This window comes from Chiloscyllium punctatum, chromosome 23, assembly GCF_047496795.1.
Source record: "Chiloscyllium punctatum isolate Juve2018m chromosome 23, sChiPun1.3, whole genome shotgun sequence".
Taxonomy (NCBI): Eukaryota; Metazoa; Chordata; class Chondrichthyes; order Orectolobiformes; family Hemiscylliidae; genus Chiloscyllium; species Chiloscyllium punctatum.
The window spans coordinates 52,144,278-52,169,208 of record NC_092761.1 but is presented as its reverse complement, the minus strand read 5'-3'; the positions used below and the strand labels follow the sequence as shown (position 1 = coordinate 52,169,208).

At 43.1% G+C, this 24,931-nt stretch overlaps 1 protein-coding gene across 6 annotated transcripts in view; it reads right to left on the bottom strand.

Moving 5' to 3' along the window:
• prdm10 (PR domain containing 10) overlaps positions 1-24,931 on the bottom strand; it is a 208,064-nt gene that overhangs the window by 145,858 nt on the left and 37,275 nt on the right. For 5 of the 6 annotated variants that reach the window (XM_072592994.1, XM_072592996.1, XM_072592991.1 and 2 more), the window contains exons 2-4: positions 22,614-22,773; positions 15,762-15,926; positions 14,157-14,216 (exon numbers count right to left, since the gene is read on the bottom strand). In XM_072592994.1, coding sequence (XP_072449095.1) covers positions 14,157-14,216; positions 15,762-15,926; positions 22,614-22,694 — 306 coding nt within the window. In that variant the 5' untranslated portion in view covers positions 22,695-22,773. The remainder of the gene's footprint in view (positions 1-14,156; positions 14,217-15,761; positions 15,927-22,613; positions 22,774-24,931) is intronic. The other variant, XM_072592992.1, reaches the window with a different exon arrangement.

Genomic DNA, 24,931 nt, shown 5'->3' with positions numbered 1-24,931 from the left:
AGGTGAATACACTCAAAAGGTATTTTGATAGGGAAGGAAAGCAAAAGGAGGTTTTACTGGTTATAACACAGGGAAAAACCAAATTTAGATAATTCTGAACAGGACATTCCTCAGATTAAATTGGACAATGAGGAAGTTCTCAAAAATTGGAATAAATTATTGGGTTACCTTCCAGAGGAAAATTCAAATGACCTGTAAGAGTTATTACATCACATAGGGGGATATGTGGAAATAAGCTGGGAATTACTAATCTAATTCTGCACGATGTAATGATAGAAAATGCAGTTCTGCAGGTCTAATTAAGCAACATCTTTATAAACGTAACCCTCTAAAATTGGCATAGGTTCAAAGGAGATTGAACATATGCTGAAAGACAACATAATCGGAAGTGAGTAACAACGAATGGAGCGCATCCATTGTAATGGCGCCAAAACCAGATGGTACCCAACGATTATGTAAGAACTATCACAAAGTCAGTGTAGTTACAAAATCTGATTCATATTCTATACTGCCTTTGGAAGACTGTGTTGAGGAGCTAGGACAGGCAACTTATATTTCTAAGTTGGACTTACTCAAAGGATACTGTCAGGCACCTTTATCCCAAAGAATGAAAGAAATTTCAATTTTCAGGATGTCAAAAAGGCATGCCATTTGTTGTGAATAATGCTCCAGCCTCATTTCAAAAACTAAACAATAAAATCATTTCAGGATTACCCAATTAATCTGGTGATATTTAATCACAGATGATAGGAACATTTGGAGCACCTATCCGAACTGTTCAATCAACTTTAGGAGGCAGGCTGGGTGATAAACCTGGCTAAGAGTGAATTTGCAAAAGCCAGAGTCACATATCTGAGCCATGTGATTGGACATGGACAAATGACCTCACGGGATGTCAAACAAATATTATTAGGGAATTTCCGACACCATGGATCAAGAGGGTAGTACTACGATTCATGGGACTGAGTAGTTTTCATTAGACGTTCCCACCAAATTTTAGCAGTGTGGTTGCTCCACTGACTGACTTGTTGAAGAAGTGCAGAAAATTTCAGCAGACGGATGAATATGGGAAGCTGAAAGCTGTGTTAACCACTGCTCCAGTGTTAGCCACACCTAATTATACAAAGCTATTCAAGATGGTCATTGATGCAAGTGATTTGGGTGTCAGCGTTGCATTCCTGGAAGAAGATGACAAGAAGTTAGAAAGACCTATTGGGTATTTTTCCAGAAAACTGAATAATTTTCAATTGAAATACCCCACAAATGAGAAGGTGACCTTGAGCTTGGTCTTGGTGTTGCAACATTTCAATATTTATATTGCCAGTAATGTGTCTGAGAAATTGTATAACCTGATCATAACCCCCTTAAAGGTTTTGGAAATGGTTAAGGATAAAAATACCAGACTTCTCAGCTGGAGCTTATCATGACAGCCATTCAATTTGAAAATTATACACGTAGCAGATGAGTGAACGTAAATGCCACAGTAGGCTATTGCAGAAAATTCGGAGGCATGAGATTGAGGGTAATTTAGTGGTTCGGATCAGAAATTGGCTCGCTGAAAGAGGGTGGTGGTTGAAGGGCAAATGTTCATCCTGGAATTCAGTGGTTTACTGCAAGGATCTATTTTGGGGCCACTGCTGTTTCTCATTTTTATAAATGACCTGGATGAGGGTATAGAAGGATGGGTTAGTAGATTTGTGAAGGTAGATGGAATTGTGAATTGTGCCGCAGGATGTTGCGGATAACAGAGGGACGTGGATAAGCTGCAGAGTTGGACTGAGACGTGGCAAACGGAGTTTAATGCGGAAATGTGGGAGGTGATTCAGTTTGGAAGGAGCGACAGGAATAAGGAGTACTGGGTTAATGGCAAGATTCTTGGCAATGTAGATGAACAGAGAGCTCTCAGTGTCCATGTATATAGATCCCTGAAAGTTGCCACCCAGGTTGATAGGGTTGTGAAAAAGGCATACGGTGTGTTAGCTTTTATTGGTAGAGGGTTTGAGTTTCAGAGCCACGAGGCCATGTTGCAGCTGTACAAAACTCTGGTGAGGCCACACTTGGAGTATTACGTACAGTTCTGGTCACCGTATTTTAAGAAGGCTCAGTGGTTAACACTGCTGCCTCACAGCACCAGGGTCCCAGGTTTAATTCCCACCTCAGGTGACTGTCTGTGTGGAGTTTGCACATTCTCCCTGTGTCTGCATGGGTTTCCTCCAGGTGCTCCGGTTTCTTCCCACACTCCAAAGATGTGCAGGTTAGGTGAACTGGCCATGCTAAATTGCCAATAGCGTTAGGTGCATTAGTCAGAAGGAAATGGGTCTGGATGGGTTATTCTTCGGAGGGTCGGTGTGGACTGGCTGGGCCGAAAGGCCTGTTTTCATGCTGTAGGGAATCTAATCTAATCTTTTAGCTGCTGGAAGCTGTGGAAAGGGTTCAGAGGAGATTTACTAGGATGTTGCATGGTATGGAGGGAAGGTCTTATGAGGAAAGGCTGAGGGACATGAGACAGTTTTCATCAGAGAGAAGAAGGTGACTTAATTGAGACATATAAGGTAATCAGAGGGTTAGATAGGGTGGACAGTGGCAGCCTTTTTCCTTGGATGGTGATGGATAGCATAAGGGGGCATAGCTTTAAATTGAGGGGTGACAGACACAGGACAGATGTCAGAGGTAGTTTCTTTACTCAGAGAGTAGTAGGGAAATGGAAAGCCCTGCCTGCAACAGTAGTAGACTCGCTAACATTACAGGCATTTAAATGGTCAATGAATAGGCAAATAGACGAGAATGGAATAGTGTAGGACCGATGGGCTTCAGGTTGGTTCAACATCAAGGGCCGAGGTAATGTTCTATGTTGTTGCAAGTTTGATGAAGGAAGATGGAGGCACTTCGTGGTGGATAAAAACAGACTGAACTAAATGATGGTAGCATATAGAATCATAGAACACCTACAGATTGGAAACATTTGGCCCATCAAGTCCACACAGACACGGAGAAGAGTATGTTACCAAACTCACCCCCCTACCCTGTAATACTATATTTCCCATGGCTTTTCCACCTAGCCTGTACATCCCTGGATACTATGGGTAATTTAGCATGGCCAATCCACCTAACCTTTGAAATGTGGGAGGACACCAGAGCACCGAAGGCAACCCATACAGGGGAGATACAGGGAGGATACGCACACAAAGTTGCCAGATGTCCCTGTTGCTGTGAGGCAGCAGTGTTAACCATTTAGCCACCATGTCACCCATAACAGAGGAAGCTCAATTATCCAAAGGACACAGGCGAGGAGTATTTCATTTGGTTAATCAAATTCTGGATAATCAAATGCAAGATTATGTAGTGCACTTGATTGCTCTTTAATAGCAAATCAAGAGGCACAACCCAAAATTGGAAACAAGCCAGGATAATATCTGCAGCATGACGATAGTCAAATAGTTTGGAACTTAAATGAACAGTATAATTTAATACACAGGCTTAAGACCCTCAGGGGAAAAAAAAAGTCCCCTCATCTTAGTTTTAAACAAGTTAGTCCTTATTTTTATGTCTCCCCGAGTGCGAGTTCCTCTCAGAAAGGGAACTCCTCTAAGCATGCACCCTGACAGCTCCCTGTAGTATTGTGTGCTCCAAAGCTGGTTCTACCACTCAGAGGAAGAATCATCTCGACCGGTATTCAAAATTCAACATTGGTCAAAGAACACGATGAAGGTAAAAGTAACATAACATAACAAGATGAAGCAGAGGCGAGTCCAGCACCAACTCGAGACCAAGAGGAGGTGTTGAGTGTAGTTCTGCATCAGAGAGTTCTTGAACCTGGTTAATGTTTCCATTAATGACCAAGAATCTGACATCAATTATAATATGATTAACAGAAGACATGAAAGCTAGTGTTAGTGGTAAAAATTATTAAAATAAGGATTTTAAGATATGATCTCTTTCAGCATTTGAAAGATTAACTGTAAAGTGCTGCACAATAGACTGAGAAACAGACAGTGTGACAGCAACATGATAATCCTCTATCAATGATCCAGAAGCTCAGATTAACGCTCAAAGGACAGGCACTGAAATCTCATTCAATTATTAAACATGAAATAAAATGCGATACTCAGTAATGATGATCATGAAACTACCAGATGATGGAAAAAAATCATTTAGTTCACCAATGTTCTTCACGGAGGGAAAACTGCCACCCAAAGATCTGGCCTACATTTGCTTTTCTCTTCACAGCTAGCAAGCTGTGAAGCTAACACCATGATTACTAGCTCAGCAAGCATCGGGAGAGGCGAACGCCTAGTGGTATTATCAAAGCACTATTAATCCAGAGACCCAGGCAACATTCCAGGGACTCGGGATGGTATCCCACCACAGCAACAGTGAAATTTGGATAAAAATCTGAAATTAAGAGTTTAATGATGACCATGTCGATTCATTGTCGAATGTCAGAAAAACCCATCTGAATCACTAATGTCATTTAAAGGACGGAAATGGTCATCCTCACCTGGTGTGTCCTACATGTGACTCCAAACCCACAGCTATGTGGTGGACTCCGACTGGCCCTCTGAGCAGTTAGGGATGGGCAATATCAATGCTTTCATCTCATAAAGAATTTTATAAAAAGCCACTCGGCAGTATCAAACCATGTCAGAAAAGTTGAACAATAATAAGACTGGATGAACCACCTAGCATAGACTAGTCCAGTCAATCCTGCAAAGTCTTCCTCATTAACATCTGGGGACTTCAGTCAAATTAACAGAGCTGTTGCACTGATATGTCAAGCAACAGTATGAAACAGCCAATAGCCCAGACTCCCTCATTACGATCTTGGGATCTGTCTTGTTCTACCAACAGAACACTATTACCACAGGTGGCAGCACTTTGGCATACAGTCTCAATGGTATAACAAGGATTACCCTGGAAGTCCTCAAGATTAATTCCGGACTGTAAGAGATCTCATGCTAGACACGATGTTGAAGTGCCGGTGTTGGACTGAGGTGGACAAAGTTAAAAATCACCCAACACCGACAGGTTATTATCCGACAGGTTTATTTGGAAGCACAAGCTTTCAGAGCACTGCTCCTTCATCAGGTTTGCTATAAATTTTGTGTCTTATGATCCTGCCCCACTAGTTACCTGATGAAGGAGCAGCAGTCTGAAAACTAGTACTTCCAAATAAACCTGTTGGACTTTAACCTGGTGTTGTGTGATTTTTAACTTCATGTCAGACAGACCTCCTTGCACTGACCTCGCTGCCAGAAATCACAACTGTAAATCAGCCCTGTTGAAGCTGCAAAGTCCTCCATAGTAACATCCTGATGTTTGCAACAAAATTGGAAGATTGTCCCAAAAACAGTCAAGCAACAGATATAAGGTATTATCCCATGAGTTTGACCAAGTCCCAGAGCACAACGATTACCACATCTCAGAGTTGACAATTTTGGACGACACGGTGGCTCATTGGTTAGCACTGCTGCCTCACAGCAGCAGGGACCCAGGTTCGATTCCCATCTCAGGCAATTGCCTGTGCGGAGTTTGCACATTCTCCCCGCGTCTGCGTGGGTTTCCTCCGCCTGCTCCGGTTTCCTCCCACGATCCAAAGATCAGGTGAATTGGTCATGCTAAATTGCCCATAGTGATAAGCGCATTAGTCAGGGTAAATATAGGCTAAGGGAATGGGTCTGGGTGGGTTGCTCTTCGGAGGGTTGGTGTGGACTTATTGGGCCAAAGGGCCTGTCTCCATACTGTAGAGAATCTAATGTAATTCAGTGATATACAGTCAGAACAGTGTTACTCTGGGACTCTCAGCATTGACTGTGAAGCCTCAAGCCATTAATTCAAACAGGGCAAGAAACCTCTTGCTGACAACCACCTTCCTCAGCGGATGCATCAGTACTCCTCAATGTTGAACACGACTTGGAGAAAACACTGAGCCTGACAAGGGCACGGAATGCACCCTGGATGTGGGCCTTCAATGCCCATTACCAAGAGTGACTCTTTAGCCCCACTACTAACCAAGTCCCTGGTCAAGTCCTAAAAGTCAAGATGACTAGACTGGATCAGCAGCAGGTGGTGAGGGAACCAATTCAAAAAGTGAGGGAAACAGCAAGCAGGAAGCTACAGCTCAATTAGCTTAACATCAGTCACAGTGAAAATCTTTGAAGCTATTAGTAAAAAGGAGGGTACAATAAAGGTTTACCAGGGTGCTGTCTGGTTTAGAGAGTATGCACTATAAGGAGGGGCAAGAAAAACTGGGGTTGTTTTCTCTGGAGAGGCAGGCTGAGGGGAAACTTAATGGAAGTTTATAAAATTATGAAATCCAGTTAGGGTTGCAGGACAGAATTATTTTTTCCCCAGAGTTGAAATGTCTAATACTAGGAGGCATGCATTTAAAGTGAAACGGGGAAGTTCAAAGGAGATGGAAGGGGCAAGTTTTTTTTTTTTACATAGAGTGTGGTAGGTAAGGCATGCTGCCAGGGTGGTGGTGGAGGCAGATACGAGGAACATTTAGATAAGCACCTGAATATGCAAGGAATGGACGGGTATGGACCTTGGGCAGGCAGAAGGGATTAATTGAATTTGGTGACACGTTTGGCATAACATCTTGGGCCAAAGGGCTCGTTCCTGTGCTGTACTGTTCTAAGTTATAGGAGGACACTTAGATAAATTCAAGGTATTCAGGCAAATCACGTTTGATCAATCGTTGGCGCTTTTTTGGGAGGCAACACCATGACGTGAATAAAGAGGTGGATGTACTGTACTTAGATTTCTAGATGAAGTGCATTTAAGGTTAATATGGAAACTAAATACTCATGGTTCAGGGGTAGCATAAAGGTTCTGAGGAAGGATCCCTTGACCAGAAACATTAATTCTGATTTCTCTCTTCAGATGCTGCCAGCTGCTGAACCTTTCCAGCAATTTCTGTTTCTGTTTCTGATTTACCACATCCACAGTTCTTTTGGTTTTTATTGATAAAAGATTGGCTGGCTAACAGAAAGCAGAGTAGGCCTAAATGCTCAAAAGATAGAATGAAGGATTTGGTACAGGGATCAGTGCTTGGATCCCAACTGTTTACAATTTATATAAGTTACTTGGATCAAGTGACAGAAAGTATAATGATCAAGCTTGCTGATGACATACAAGTAAGTTGTGAAGAGGACATAAGGAAGCTATAAAAGTATATTGATAAGTTAAGTGAGTGGTCATAGAACTAATAAATAGAATGCACTTAGGGAAAATGAAAAATTGTCCATTTTATCAGGAAGAATAAAAACAGCATATATTCTAAAAGGTGAGAGATTTCAGAGTTCTAAGATGCAAAGAGATCTGAATGCCTTAGTACATGAATTACTAAATGTAAGCATGTGGGTACAGAAAAAATTAGGCAAGTGTAGTGATTGGAAGCAGGTGGATCTTGTTGACTATAAAGTTAACCCAGGCCAATCAGGAAACTTTGGCCAAACAATATAGTCATTGCTCGCTCTGGGCTTTGCTTGTCACTGCTTCATTGGCCACATGGGTGTCTTTCTTGGTGGTGAAATATCAATAAAGTTATTTACAGTTGGTGTTTTCACTGTGTCTTGCACCTAAACACAAACAAAAAAAGTATAAGCACGAGATTAGAATCTCCTCAGTTTAAGGCACTGACCCAGAGTTGGCTAAAAAAATAATATAAACAGAGGATTTGGAAACTCCTCAGTTCTAGGGACTGACTCCAAGCTGGCTGGCTGGGCACAGCCAGTGTTCAAGGTTTGCGTAAATATTTGTAGCTCAGGTGGGGCAACACAACAATCATAGGTCAAGCCAAACAGAGGACGGCCAGAGAATTTCTAGAAGCATAGCACTCATCCACGGACTCTATCGACAAGCACACAGACCTAGACCCAATATACTGGCCATGACAACAAACAACTGGGACCAGCAACTGGAAGTAGCAGGAACGGAACCAAATACATTCCAGACGACGTGGTACAGGAGGCTCCAAAGCACTGGAGATGTCATCTAGACAGGGGACAAATGTCTGCAACTCAACTTCCCAGCTCAACGAACATACACACACCCATGACAGTTAGTGTACTGTGCACGTAAATAATGGGTGACATGGTGACGGGATATTGGCCTCTGTCCAGTTATTTCAGTGGTGACGGTGCCTGAAAAACACTCACTCCCAACAGTCATCTTGGATTTAGGGTAAGTATTTCTGGCATCATGACTTTAACTGGGAAGTTTGGCTTGTTTGATCTTGCCGTCCAAGACTGGGCCCAGTAGGTGGAAAAAAAATGCAATTTTTTTTATGGGCAAATGGCACTGGGGCAGATAAAAAGCAACAGATAATCCTTCTGACTACTTGCAGACCCGCAGCATTTTTGGTTATAATGGGTATAACTTTCCCAGAGCCTCCAGACACTAAAACCTTCCAGGAGTTGATGGAGTTGGTCAAAGAATATTATGACCCCCAAACCTCCTCTAATCCTGAGATGCTATTGGTTTTATTTGGCTGATAGAGAACCCAGGATTTTTGACAAAGTTAAGACGACTGGCAGGGACATGTGATTTTGGGTTAACCGTGAATGAGATGCTGAAAGACCATTTGGTATGTGCGATTAATGGTATAACCATGCGGAAGTGTGTACTAACTGAAGCCCAACTGGACTTCAAACAGACACTATAACCGACTTTGTCATTAGAAAATGCAGCAAGTGGAGCATGGGAACTACACAGTATCCTCACCAGTCCAACTGAATTTGGGCACTCATGGAGCCTCATGCAGGGTTTACTCTAGGCGGAGGGATCCTAGGACAGCCCATAGCAGAACCCCACAATAAAGCTGAGCCTCAGCCAAGTTGCTAAAACGTTCTTCAGGATCTGGGCCAGCAAGCCATTGCCGGTATGTGGACTCGAGACAGCAAAGGAGTCTGACAAGGCCTCACTCGAGTAAGAAAATGTATAGGCCGGTCCCCAGGAGACTGCACGCCCTGGAAAGTCTCCTTACACGTGGGTTGAAAGATTATATTGTTTACTGCCACCTAAATTGGAGCCAATTAAAATTAATGTTTGGTTAAATGGCCACCCAGTTCCCATAGGGTGCCATATTTGTGGGTGCAGAACCTGCATTTAACAAGATTCGCTCGAGTCTCCAATCCTTAAGTTTGTGCAAGATCTCAGCCAGACTGAGAACGTACACTGAGGAACCATTGCAAATTAAGGGTACAACTTCAGTTCCGATCTCCTATGAGAAGCAGTTAGTGCAGTTACCACTGCCTGGAGTGCCAACAAGGACAAGGATTGCCACCAGTAGCGGCTCCACATTCATGTCAACTGTGTACAAGTAGATAAAGGATGATAGCATTCTGAGAAGGGTCACCGGACCAGAAACCTTAACTCCGATTTCTATTCACAGATGCTGCCAGCCACACTGAGCGTTTCCTGCAACTTCTGTTTTTGTTTGTAAATAAAGGGTAACTTGGTGATGGAATACCAGCCTTCGTGCAGTTATTTCAGGAAGCAAGTTGAATATTATCATTATCGCAAGGGGAACTGAATACAAAAGTAGGGAGTGGCTCTTGTAACGGAGTGGTAGCATCCCTATCTCTGAGCCAGTAGATTTGGGTTCAAATCCCACCTACTTGTGTAATTACATCTCTGAAAAAACTGATCTGAAAATATCTGCAAAAGTAGGGAGGTTATGCTCCAGTTACAGAAGGCACTGGTCCAACCAAATCTAGTGTTCTGTATACATTCTTAGTAACCTTACTTAAGGTGCTGGAAGCAGTTCAGAGAAAGCTTACTAGTTTAATGCAAGGCACGAGTGGAATGTCTAACAAGTTTGCAGCCTAGCCTCTTACCCCTTGGAGTTTAGGAAAGTAAAAGGTGACTTGATTGAATCATACAAAGGTCCTGAGCAGTAGACAAGGAGAAGATTATTGTTCTTTGGGAGAATCCAGAGCTAGGGGTCAATGTTAAAAAATAAGTGGTCACCCATTTAAAGAACAGATAAGGCAAGTTTTTTCTCGGAAGGTTTTGAATATTTGGAACTTGTTGCCTGCAAAGGACGTGGAAGCAGAATCCTTGAATATTTTAAAAGCAGAGGTAGATAGATTCTTATTAAGCATGGAAGTGAAAGGTTAACAGGAGTACGTAAAAAAAGTGGATATATGATCACAGTCAGATCAATCACATTGAATGATGGAGCAGACTCAAGGGCCAGTATGGCCCTTGTTACTTTGAGAAGAGAAAGGAGTGATCTTATCCTCAACAATCTACTACTCACAGCTACATCAGTCCATGGTAACATCAGTATGAATGACTACCACACAGTCCCTGTGGAGATAAGTCCTGCCTTCACACTGAGCATATCTTTCACTATCATTGTGTAACATGACCATCGTACTAAATAGTGCAGACTTCAAACAGACCCAATGACAGAAAACTGAAGTAGTGTGGGCCATCGACAGCAGAATAGTATTGAACTACAATCTGTAATCTTGATAACATGACACACTCCCATCCTACCATATATTCATTCTGAAAGCCTGGTCCAACGTCCTGCAGCACCAGTCAGAAGTGGGTGCAGGGTAGACTTGATAACTACAAGAGCCTGATTGGCCAAAGAGGATCATCTCAGTATTGGTATTAGGAAGAAAAGACAAGAGACCTAACTTTCCACTTTTTCTCACTCTGCCAAAAGTCTATTTTCTCTATTTGTTTGTAAGGAGGAGCTCATTAAGGGATTAGATTTTAGTTAGTTGTGTGACATGGTAATAGTTTATATGTATTTACCTGCAACTCTGGTCTAATTACCTAAAACAAATAATAATTCTTGTTAAACACAGAAACCTGATATGTGTTTTCTATCAACCTTGGTCTAAAAGTCAAATGAATTAGGGGCTGTGTGTGCCTTTAAAAAAAACTTTAACATTTGGTACAATTCCAGGAATACCAAGACTCAATTTACGACACAATACCTGACATTGGTAACAATATCGATTGTGTGGCGACAAGATCAAATCAGGGACTGGGAATTCTTCAGCAAGTAACTCACCACCTGAATCCCAAAAGCCTGTCCACAATCCACAAGAAACAAGTCAGGAGTGCAGTGGAGTACTCTTCACATGCCTCAAGTAGTGAAATTCCAACACCACTAAAGAAGCACAATGCATCCCCATGATTTCACGCCTTCCACCAACTTCAATGTCACTGACATACAATGGCAACCATATCCACCATTGACAAGATGCACTACTGTAATTCATCAAGGTTCGTTTGACAACAGCTTTCAAATCCATGATCTTTACCACCTCGATGGACAAGGGCAGAAGTTACATGAAACCTCCAGCACCTGCATGTTCCCCTCCAGGCCATATACCATCCTAAATTAGAGTTTCCAAACTATATCATTGTTCCTTCACTGCCTAACACCCAAAGGACTGCAATCGTTCAAGAACGCAGTTCACAACCACCTTCGCCAAGTCAATGGGCAGTAAATTCTGAATCAACCGGCAATGTAAACATCCCATGAGTGGATGGTTTTGAATCCCATGATTTTGACAGCAAAAGAGTGGCAAAATAGTTCCAAGTCAGGATGACAGGCAACTTGAAAGGAATTTGCAGGTAATGCTACAGTCATGCAGCTATTTTCGCCCTTGTCTTTCTACAGTTAAAGTCAAAAGATGGAAGGTGCTGTTGAGGCAGCCATAACGAGTGGCTGACAATCCTGTCAATGTACATACGGTGCTTTAAAAAAAAAGCCTTGATGAACAGTGAAAGAATCCCTACAGTGTGGAAGCAGGCTATTCAGTCTATCTAGTCCACACTCACCTTCTGAAGAGCATCCTACCCAGACCCACCCACTAAGCCATCCCTATAACCCTGGATTCCGCAGAGCTAACATACCTGGCCTACATATTCCTGGACACTATGGGCACTTTATATTGGCCAATCCACCTAGCTTGCCCATCTTTGAATGGTAGGAGGAAACTGGAGCACCCAGAAGAAACTCATGCAGACACGGGGAGAACGTGCAGACTCCATATATACAGCCCACTGGAATCACATCTGGTCCATGGTGTTGTGAGGCAGCAGTTCTAGCCACCTTGCTGCCCCACATTTGTAGGGAATGAATGATGGTAAATAGGGTGTGAACCAAGTAGCCTGTTTTATTCTAGGGCTTCCTGAGTGTCATTGGAGCTGTACTCGTCCAGGCAAGTAGAGACTATTCCATCTCACTGACTTGTGCCTTGTAGACGGTGGACAGATTTGGGGAATCAGTAGGGTAAGGTACTTGCTGGATTCCAATGCACTGACCTGCACTTGCAGCCACAGACTCTATATGGCTAGTACAACATCTGGTCAGAGGAAACCTCAAGATCTAGATAGTTGACAATTTAGTTATGGTAATACTATTGAAAGTCAAGGGGCAATGTTAATGTGCCTCTTATTTGTCCGGGATTTGTGAGATTCAAAAATATTACTTACCACTTTTCAGCCCAAGCCTGGATATTATCCAGGTCTTGCTGCATTTCAACATGAACTGCTTCAGTATCTGAGGAGTCACAAATGGTGCGAAACATTGTGCAATCATTGGCAAACATCCCCATTTCTGACCTTACGATGGATGGAAGGTTATTGAGAAAACAATTGATGGTTGAACCTTGGATACTGAAACAGGCCCAACCTGTACAACCTTTCTGCAAAAGTCAAAGCTTTAAACCCAGGAATCAGCAGAGTGAACCTTCCCTAACCTGCTTCCAATGCAACTATATCCTTCCTTTCTAAAGGAGACAAAACCTGTAAAATTCAAACAAAAAAATGACTCCACGTGATGTCTCACCAACTCCAATACAACTGTCACTAGATTTCCTTACTCCTATACTCTACACCACCCCACAATAAAGAAAAACATTCCTGTTTCTTGCTGGACCTCTATATCTTTTTTTTGTCGACTGCAAGTAACTGTATACTGCATACCAGCAATATAACTGAAGACTTGTGCTTCAGAACTAGCTGTGCCCTTAGCCTTGCTCTTCCTAGCAATGTTGATTAGGTCTGGTGCATCAACAAAAAGAGCTGACATTTCAATTCAATGTTCTCTTTCATCTGTTCTAATAAAAAGTTATCCAGCTTAAATGTTAAATTTATTTCCCTCGCCAATTGTGCTGTCAGACCTGCTGAGTATTTCCAGCAATTTCTGTTCTTATTTCAGATTTTCAGCATGTGCAGTAATTTGTTTTTCACAAAGGCAAATTATCACATGGATACATGGATACATGGCAGGCAGGATGCAATGGAGTGAAATGATACATTTTGGTCCAACAAATGAGGAACAGCAATACAAACTCAATGGTATCACTCAGAGAGGGATAGAGGGAATGAGACAACTTGAGTTTTGAAGCCGACAGGACAGACTGGGACACTTGGATTCAGTCATTGAAGAACAGTGTATATTATGCTAAACCTTTCTGGCTTTCATCTATGGTTCATCATTCTATTGTTGGCTGAATGACTGTTTTCTACCCGACACTTGCTTTATAATTCTATGCATATTATATTAACCTAAGACATGCAACAAAGTACAAGTAAAATAGCAGAAAGGGACCTGAGGCGAAACATTTTCACCCAGAGATTGGTGTGTAAATGGAACAAGCTGCCAGAGGAAGTAGTAGAAGCAGGAAAAATTACAACATTCAAAAACATTAGGATGGATACATGGATTGGAAAGGTTTAGAGGAATATGGACTAAGCATAGGTAATGGGACTAGTTCAGCATAGGAAACACGGTTAGCATGGACGAGTTTGGGCCAAAGGGCTGTTTCCAAGTTGCATATCTCTGACTCAACAAGATAGGATGGGGAACCAAAAAACAACCTTTAATTGGTGTCATTGTTTTCTCTAGATTTTTCTTTCTTTTTTCCTGCAGTAATTGACAGGAACTCAACATCATCCTTTCTTCTTAAAACATTCCTAGGGAAACTAACTCAAGCCTTAAATATACAGGACACCAGGAACCCACCACCAGCTTGTCCTGAGGTACACTCTCTGTGCCTGCTCATAAGGCAGCACGCAATGACTGTTTAATCACAAAAAGCATGTATCACACTTCAGTTTATCGGTTCCTCACAACGGAAATGTTGCATGGATCAGACTTGATTCTTTTGTCTTCTTACCTGCTGGGTCGTTGCGTCCTGTTGGATGTACGCAACCTGGGACTGATCTGTGAAAACAGTCTTGTAAAACAGAAACATTAAACAGTTGAGTTCCTGATTTCAATCAAAGATACCAATCAACAGGTGTTTCAAAACCCCTTAGTCCTTAAAAAGCTTCACTCATTCATTCCTCAGCAGAAAAGTAGTTTGAAAGATTACAGTAATATAAACGGACACAACAGCAGGAATATGTAAAACATCCCAAAACAGTGAACATAAATATTATCACACAAACTTTGGCTCTAAGCTACATCAAAAGACTGGATAATCTGTTGTTAGGGACCAGGTCAGACCCCCTCAAAACATTTCAAGAAAGTAGTCCGGACCCTAACTTTGCTAGTTGCTTTAAAGCAGGTATATGTGGATATTCCAGGAGGGATGCAGCTGGTCAAACTACGCAGTTTTAAACAAAACAGAGTTTATTTACAAGATTACCGAATGAAACGCAAACAAGTGAGAACAGAATACTGATTAACAAACTATCGCAAACCCAACAACTTTTAATGAAGCTGTTCTAAATACTTGCAACAATCCCCATAAAAACCCCTTGGCACAAAAATCAAACACAGGGTCTTACAGGAGAAATGTCAGAGAGAGAGTACCAGCATGGACCTGCTTCTTTGGGTCCACCAGTGTTTTCAACTGCCTGACTGCTTTCAGTGAAGAGCCAGACCAAATCAAACCAGAGTCAAGTAGAGCTGGGAGAACTGGTCACTCCCTTTTCAGTGTACAAGTACTTTTTAAAGTTTAAAAGTCTTTTGCCTGAGGCAGTATCTGTTAGCTATAATCAAATTGGCCCCAAAACCCAGCCAAGCCCAGACTTTCCAGAATCTGTGTCTTTTCTGACCTCACTGAAAAAAAAAACCAAGGACACTATAACCTTGTTGAAGGAATAGCATCGTCACACTGTAGACCACAAATTTGATGCCAGACTTTCCAGATTCACCAGTAGCTTCAACAACTTTCACACTGTACTCAGATGGCGGATATCATACACTGAGAAAACTATGAGATTGCAACCTCACCTACACCAATGGCTTGGATCCCCTCATATCCCAAGCTAAGAAGCATACTAATAAACCCATGAAGAGATTCAATTCAACTATTTCATCAACATACAGCTAACACAGGCTGGTGTGTGAACATGAAAGAACCCCACTCATTTGTGTAGAGGTAGCCTCTTGCCCATAATCCAATCAATTTCCCCGTTGCAGACAAATAGCTCCAGATTGCTTGAACTTGCCTTGACTTTCAAAGACCCTCCAGAAGTGTATATGGAATGAGCTTGTATGAAATGAACCGCCAGAGGAGGTGGTGGAGGCAGGCAGGTACAATTACAACATTTAAAAGACATCTGGATGGGAAAGGTTGCGAGGGATATGGGTCAAGTGCTAACAAATGAGCTAGGTTAATTTAGGATATCTGGTCAGCATGGGATGAGTTGAACCAAAGAGTCTATTTCTGTGCTGTACATCTCTATGACTAAAATGAATACTTTATTTGCTCAATTCCATACAACCCCATTGCCTTTAATGGCTGCATATCCTCACTGCAATGACTGTGTACCTGTGCTCCATCAGACTGATGAATGTACACCAGTGTATGTTCTGTCCCATCCACAGACGTGTATGATGTGCCATCCGCTGTGTAAACCACCTGCTGTGGCGGTCGGTCCTGTTCATCTGTGTAAACAATCTGAGCAACCGCATTGCTCTCTGGAACAAAATGTACCTGAAGGAGGAACATATCTGGTCAAGAACATGTGGGGTTGCAGAAGAACAAACCAAGAAGCCTCATGTTGTCACACAACTAAATTAATCTACCCCAAGAACTCAAACCCACATCAATTCTTAATTGACCGCCTGTTGCAAACAGTTTGTTGAGCATAACGAGATAACAAGAGGAAATAAAAAACAAAAAAACTGCAGATGCCATAAATCAGAAACAAACATAGGAATTGCTGGAAGAGCACAGCAGGTCTGACAGTGTCTGTGGAAAGAAATCAGAGTTAACTTTATGTGTCGAATGACCCTTCCTCAGAACTGATGGTAGCTAGGAAAACACAAGTTTATATGCAGAAGGGACTATGGAGTAAACTATAGGTGGGGGTAAGCCCAAAGAGAGAGAACAACAGTTGAACACACAAAAGAGTGGATAACAATCCAGCTAGGAAGGTGAATAGCTATTAAATGGGGACTGTTAGTGGCTAACAATGGGTGATATGTACTGTAATAGCAGACTGTGTGTTCACAAGGCCTGATGTGTGGGGGGGTTGGGATCAGGACATGGGAGAGCACAACCCCAAAAATTATTGAATTTGATATAGAGTGCAGAAGGCTGCAGGGTCCCCAAGCAGAAAATGAGGTGCTGAGGAGCACTGCAGCAAACCTGAGACAGAAATGTTAGCCAGGGAACAGGGAGGGGTGTTCAAGTAGCAGGCAACTGGAAGCTCGGGATCTTTTTTTCAGACAGAATGTAGGTGTTCTGCAAAGCAGTTATCCAGTCCACGCTTTCTTTCCCCAAAGTAGTGAAGACCACATTGTGAGCAGCAAATGCAGTAGACTAGATTGTGTGAAGTGCAGGTGAAGAGCTGCTTCACCTGGGCGGTGTGTTTGGCTCCTTGGATACTGACAAGGGAGAAGGTAAATGAACAGCTGTTACACTTCTGCAGTTGCAGTGGAAGGTGCGTTGAGGCTGTGGAGAGGTAGTGTTGGGAATGAAGGAAGAGTGGAGCTGGGTGTTCCAGAGGGAACTGTCCTTCCGGAAGGCTGACAAGGGAGGGGAGGAGACTATGTGCCTGGTGGTAGATGGAGGTGGCGGAAATGGTGGCTAGTGATCCTCCAAAATGTGAATGCTGATGGGCTGGTGGGTGAGAACAAAGGGGACTCTATCACTGTTGCAGCAGAGAAGAGGTGGGTGACAGCCAAAGTGTTGCTAGGTCGGACCCAGCTGAGGGCCCTATTAACAATGGTGCTGAGGAATCCTCCATTGAGGAAAAGGTGAACATTTCAGAGGCTCCTTTGTCAAAGCTGGCATCATTAGAGTAGATGCAGTGGAGATGGAGGAACTGGGTGAATGGAAGAGTCTTTACAGGAAGCAGAACCAAATTCTTAAGTGGGAGGGTGAGCAGCCAGAGGTCATCGTGCATATTAGTAGAAAGAGGGAGGAGATCCTGTGGACCGAGTACAGGGAGTTAGGAAAGAGGCTGAAAAGCAGGAGCTTAAGGGTAGCAATCCCTAGGTTACTATCAGTGCCACATGCTGGTGAGGCAAGGAATAGAAAGATAGCAGATGAATATGTGGCTAAGGAGCTGGTGCAGGGGGCAGGGTTTCAGGTTCTTGGATCATTGGAACCTCTTCTAGTGCAGGGGTGACCTGTACAAAAGGGACAGGTTGCAGCTAAACTGGAGGGGAACCAATATCCTTGCATGGAGGTTTGCTACTGCTACTCGGGAGGGTTTAAACTACAGTGGCAGGGGGCTGGGAACCAGAACAGCAGGTCTGCAAGTGGAGGATTGAGGGGAAGGTACATGTTAGGACCAGTAATTTAAAAAGAAAGTACAAGCAGAGACAGGTAAATGAACACAATGGTAATTGTGGGCTGAAGGAGTATTATGGATAAGGCAGATCAGCTTAGATCCCTGGATCAGTACATTGTGGCATTTACAGAGATATGGTTGAGAGAGGGCCAGGACTGGCTGCTCAACATTCCAGAGTTTTGTTGTTGTAGAAGAGATGGAGAGGAAGATAAAAGATATGGAGGAGTTGCATTACTAATCAGGGAGAATGTTACATTTGCTGTCAGAGCGGACATACTGGAGAGCTAATCCACTGAGGCAATATGGGCAGAGCTCAAAAATAAAATAGGTGAAATCATTCTGACAGGATTATACTACAGGCCTCCCAATAGCCACTGAGGAACAAATTTGAAGGCAGATTATGGAAAGGTGCAATAAAAAGAGTTGTCAATGTGGGTGACTAACTTCCCCAATATTGACTGAGACTCCTTTACAACAAGAGGCTTAGATGGGGAAGAATTTGTTAAATACATCCAAGAGGATTTCTTGAAAGAGTATGTGGATAGATCAACTAGAGAAAGGGACATATTGGACCTTGTATTTGCTAATGAACTTGGCCAGGTGACTGACCTTTCAGTGGGACAGCATATTGGGAACAGTGATCACAACTCCTTAAGTTTTAAAATAGCTATGAACAAGGATAAGTTAGGAACTTGCAGGAAGGTATAAATTGGGGGAGGGCATATTATGTCAGTATTGGGCAGGAGCTAGGAGCATTAATTGAGAGGAGCTGTTATAAACAAGTCCACATTTGACATGTGGGAGTTGTTTAAAGAGCTGCTAATGACATTTAAGGACCGCATTTTCTCGTGAGGAGGAAGGACAAGGAGAGCAAGGTAAGGGACTCTTGGATAATGTGGGAGGTTATGAATTTAATCAGAAGGAGAGAAAAAAAATGTAAGGTTTAGGAAGCTAAAATTGGGATAGGGCCCATAAAGAATAGAAGGAAAGCCCAAAGAACTCAAGCAGGGAATTAGAAGAGCAAGAAGTGGCCATGATATGACCTTGGCAAGCAGGGGTTAAAGAGAATCCCAGGGCATTCCACACATACACGGTGGCACAGTGGTTAGCACTGCTGCCTCACAGCGCCTGGAGACCCGGGTTCAATTCCTGCCTCAGGCGACTGACTGTGTGGAGTTTGCACGTTCTCCCCGTGTCTGCGTGGGTTTCCTCCGGGTGCTCTGGTTTCCTCCCACAGTCCAAAGATGTGCAGGCCAGGTGAATTGGCCACGCTAAATTGCCCGTAGTGTTAGGTAAGGGGTAAATGTAGATGTAGGGGTATGGGTGGGTTACGCTTCGGCGGGGCGGTGTGGACTTGTTGGGCCGAAGGGCCTGTTTCCACACTGTAAGTAATCTAATCTAATCTAATCTAATCTAATCTAAAAACAAAAGGATAACATGGGAGAAGGTTGGACCACTTAAGGATAAATGAGGGAACTTGTGCTTGGGGACAGAGGATGTGGATGAGATCCTAAATAAGTACTTTGAGTCAGTATTCACACAGGAGAAGGACAGAGTATCATGAGATTTGTGTGGAACACATTAAGATGCTACGGCATTTTGAGATCAAGAAAGAAGTGACGTTGAGTCTCTTGAAGAGCATTAAGGTGGTTAAGTCCCGAGGGCCCAATGATATTTACCCCACGTTCTTGAGACAGGGTTGATGGGGCCTTCAAGAAGATCTTTGTCTCCTCATTAGCCACTGGAGGGGTCCCAGAGGGAGTAACTAATGTTGTTTCTCTGTTCAAGAAGGGAAATAGGGAAATAGAGATAATTCAGAAAACTGAGTCTCATGTCAGTGGTTTGGAAGCTGTTAGAGAGAATTCCACGAAGACAGAAAGACTTATTGGGTATTTTTCCAGAAAACTGAATAATCATCAACAGAAATATTTCAAAATTGAGAAAGAGATTTTGTCTAGTGTTGGCTTTGCAATATTTTAGCCTTTATATTGCCAGTAATGTGTCTGAGACAATTGTACATACATCATAGCCTCTTGAAGTTTTTGGTAAATATTTAAAGATAAGAATACTAGACTGTTTAGATGGAGCTTATTACTGTAGCCTATTTGAAAATTATGCACTTGGCAGGACAAGAGAACATAAATGCCAACAGAAGAAAATAGACTAAAGTAAACAGTAGGAGTGAGTGGTTGCATGCTTAGAAACAATGTAATGTATATGTATGAAATAATGTAAGACAAAAAGTTTTTAAAAAGTGAAGCCATCTTGGTATGCTGATCATCAAATCTTAGACTGCCTACACTGTGAAACCAAGCCATTCAGCCCATCGGGTCCACGCTGACTCTCTGACAAGCACCCCATCCAGACTCAACATCCCAACCCTCTCCCTGTATCCCTGCATTGCCCATTGCTAATTCATCTAGCCTCCACATCCCTAGACACCACTGGCAATTAAGCATGGACAATCCACCTAACCTGCACAATTTTCGACTATGGGATGAAATCAGCTCACACAGATGAAACTCATGCAGACATGGAGAGAATGTGCAAACTCCACATAGACTATCAGCCACAGCTGGAATCGGACTTGGGTCCCTGATGCTGTGAAGCAGCAGTGCAAACCATTAAGCCACAGTGCTACTGATCCATCCTTAAGGAGGGAGAGGTGAAGATACTGTGGCTTCAAGAGGTTTATTTTGTCTTATTTTTTAAATGAAGAAAGGCTGAGACAGAGATAGTAAGTAGGCAGCTCCAAAGCCAATATCGTAAACACCTTGCGAGGCTTTGGATTTTTTTTAAAGTTGAAATAATAGAGGCAGCCTGAATGGGTGGGGTCAAGCTACCCCAGAGCCAGAACTTTTACTTTCAGTCTTTCAGTAGCAGCTGCTGGAGTGCTGAATCTAGATGTGGAAGCTGAACTTCGTCTCTGTTACAGATAAAACCTAGGGCTTCTCTTCCTATGCAATTCTAGCAGCAATCTGTTTTACTGAAGTTGTCTTGCTAAGGATTTGTTTATGGGATGTTACTATACTGGAACAGTTACTATTAGTAGTCAAATAATGTATTCTTCTGTTAAGTTTTCCAATAGAGTTAAGGTATTCCAATTCTTTCTTTTGTTGTATTTAACAATAATGTATAATAAAGTTTTGCTTCAAGACTGGTTGTTTGAGAGAGTTTGGTCCATAATATCAGGAAGATTTGTTCAGCATGATTTCCGTTTGTAAATCCATGTTGACTCTGTCTAATCCTGTCACCGTTTTTACAAGTGCTCATCTATTAAATCTTTTATAATGACTCTAGTATTTTCCCCACTATTGATGTCAGGCTGACTAGTCTTATAATTTCCAGTTTTCTCTCTGCGTCCCTTTTTAAGTTGAGGGGTTACATTAGCTACCCCCCCCCAACCCACCCACACACAAATCCATAAGAACAGTTCCAGAGTCTATAGAATCTTGGAAGAGGACGGCTGGTTCCACTATTTCTAGGGGCACTTATTAAGTATCTGGGGATTTACCTGCTGTCTATCCCCAACATCACTTCCCTACTAACACTGATTTCCTTCTTCCTCCCTCTCACTATATCCCACATTCCACAACATTTCTGAAAAGATATTAGTGTCCTTGTTTGCGAAGATAGAACTAAAGTTTGGACATAGGTTTGCTCGCTAAGCTGGAAGGTTCGTTTTCAGACTTTTCATCACCAAACTAGGTAACACCATCAGTGAGCCTCTGGATGAAGCACTGGTGGCATGCCCGTTTTCTATTTATGTCTTTAGGTTTCCTTGGGTTAGTGGTGTCATTTTCTGCGGTGATATCATTTCATGTGGTGATAACATTTCCTGTTCTTTTTCTCAGGGGGTGGTAGATGGGGTCTAACTCAATGTATTTGTTGATAAGAGTTCTGGTTGGAATGCCATGCTTCAAGGAATTCTCGTGCGTGTCTCTGTTTGGCTTGTCCTAGGGTAGATGTGTTGTCCCAGTCGAAGTGGTGTCCTTCTTCATCCATATGTAAGGATACTAGTGAGAGAGGGTCATGTCTTTTTGTGGCTAGTTGATGTTCATGCAACCTGGTGGCTAGTTTTCTGCCTGTTTGTCCAATGTAGTGTTTGTTGCAGTACTTGCAAGGTATTTTGTAAATGGTATTAGTTTTGCTTGTTGTCTGTATAGGGTATTTCAAGTTCATTGGCTGCTGTTTTAGTGTGTTGGTGGGTTTGTGTGCTAAGGGGTCTGAGTAGTCTGGCAGTCATTTCTGAGATGCCTTTGATGTAGATGAGAGTGGCTAGGATTTCTGGACATATTTTGTTTGCTTATTGGGGTTTATTGCTGAGAAATCGGCAGACTGTGCTCATTGGGTACCCATTCTTTTTGGATACGCTGTAGAGGTGATTTTCCTCTGCTCTGTGTAGTTCTGCGGTGCTGCATTGGACCTACAGAAACTTCCTTTTCTTCACTCCATCACTCACACCTTTCCTGTATCTCAGTTCTCTGCATCTCCAGCTCCCACTCAATAACCAAACTAGAATGCACTTTGGGTGAATACAAACGACAGAGCAGAAAAAGCTGCCTAACTGAAATAACTGCACAGAGGCTGGTGTTCCTTCACCAAGTCACCCTTTATTTGCCAATGCACAGTACACTGGCTGTGACCAGCCAGCTCAGAGTCAGTCCCCAAGTGAGCTGATTCGAATCTCCTAGCGACATTGGGCGACCAAGGATTTACTGATTGGCGCAGGTTAACAAACATAATCAAAAACCTTATAGTTATCAAGGTCCATCTGGTTCCAATCACTGCACTAACCTTTAAATCAATCAGAGATCAAGCACCAGGTACATAAAGTGATTACCATCTCACTAAGAAAAGAACAAACAGGCTCCACTCACCTGGTCAGCTGTCTGATCCTGTTCAGATGTTGTACCCCAGACAGGAGGACCCTCAGCCTTGGACTCCATACCAGAAGCCATGAGGAAGATTCACAGAGCCAGAGCTTCAGCACACAATTTCACATATCTCCATCAGGCATATTGAGACAGCTTAATACTGCTGAGAAAAGCAACATCGCGAGAGTAAATAGCAGCATAGCTAAAATGGTTCAAGACACTTAATATGAAAACACCTGGGAGCAAAGGCCAAGCAGAGTTGGGTAGGCAGTCCACAAAGTGGACTAAGAGTTCAGACATGCCCAATATTTCAATATGTTTCTTCAGATGGAGCAGGCTTGACATTGTCAGTCACATGAAAAGAATATTCCATTGCTTCTGCATAGTAAAAGCAGCACTGGAATGCATGAGTTTAATTCTGCCATCTCAAAAATATTCACTGGCCATTGTATTCATCACTCATTCACTTCCCTCCTCACGCTCACTCACACACTCTCACCCTCTTCTCACACTCACATCCCCCTCCTCACGCTCACACTCACTCCCCTCCTCACGCTCGCAGACACTCACACCCCCCTCACGTTCTCACACGCTCACAGCCCCTCCTCACGCTCATGCCCCCTCCTCACACTCACACCCCCTCCTCACGCTCCCTCCTCACGCTCACACCCCCTCCTCACACTTACACACGCTCACGCCCCTCCTCACGCTCACACCCCTCCTCATGCTCACACACACTCACGCCCCCTCCTCACGCTCACACACTCTCACGCCCCCTCCTTACGCTCACACACACACACACCCCTCCTCACGCTCACACACACGCCCCCCTCCTCACGCTCACACACACACACTCATGCCCCCTCCTCATGCTCACACATACACTCATGCCCTCTCGTTACACTCACACATATTCACACCCTCGTCCTCACACACTCACACCCCCTCCTCACATTCACACTCACACCCCACCTCACGTTCACACACACTCACACCCCCCCTCACCCTCACACACACTCACGCCCTCTCCTCACACTCACACAGTCTCTTGCTCCTCCTCACACTCACAGGGCCATGCTCTGACATACCTTCTCTCTCACACACACACACACACACACTCTCTCTCTCTCTCTCTCTCTCTCTCTCCAGGGATAGAATGAATCCTTAAAAGTATGAGGGCAGCAGGTGTATACTTAAGCTGGAAATCAGGAGGTGAAAAGGGGGACATGAGATAGCTTTGGCAAATTGCGTTAAGGAGAATCCAAGGGATTCTACAAACCCGTAATGGACAAAGAAAAGTAACCACGGAGACAACAGGGTCCCTTAAAGGTCAGCAAGGCCACTACGTCTGGATCATCACGAGGGGTGAGATACTCAACATGTATTTTGCATCAGTGTTTACTGTGGAGAAGGAAATGGAAGATCGAGAACTTGTGGTAATAAATGGTGAAATCTTGAAATGTATTCATATAATAGAGGTGGTGGTGCCAGATGTCTTAAAATGCATAAAGATTGATAAATCACCAGGACATGATCAGTGTACCCTAGAATTTCATGGGAAGCTAGGGAAGTATTGCTGGCCCCCTTGTTGAGGTATTTGTATTATCAATAGCCCCAGGTGAAGTGTCAGAAGACTGGAGGCCATTGTGGTTCCATTATTTAAGAAAGGTGGTAAAGAAAACCCAAGAAACTATAGACCGGCAAGCCTGACATTGGTGGTGGGCAAGTTGTTGGGGTTGATTCTGAGAGACAGGATTTACATTTATTTGGAAAGGCAAGGACTAGTTAGGGAAAGTCAACATGGCTTTGCGCATGGGAAATCTCTCACTGCAATCAATAAAGAGTTAACCTCGAGCATGGCTAAAACAGTAAGAAAGTTCAAGTCCTTGATTAAAAGACAATGGATGGATGTGTGACCCAGACCGAGGCTAACTTAATACCTAATATGGTAATACAATTCAGCAGTTTTCGGATAGCTGCAATTTTAATTCGTGACCTGTACAGAGGTTTTGCCATGAGTAGCCACTTTGTGCAATGACCATGAGAGACACCTTGAAACACATGCTGCTCCTCAACAGAAAGGAGACAGAGAAGGGTGTCCAGAACTGCTCTAGTAAACCAGGCCATCAAGAATCAAGAATTGCAGTGCCATAGAAGTGAAACAGATGAGCCAATTTTCACAGGACATGTTCTGCTAAGTACCTGTGTTGGAGAAACTTATTACTATTCAACAGCAAAAGTCATCATAACTGCTAAATTCTGATTTCAAGTTTCACCATCTTCACTTCAGAAAGGGAATCTTCAAACAATGCATGCCTACA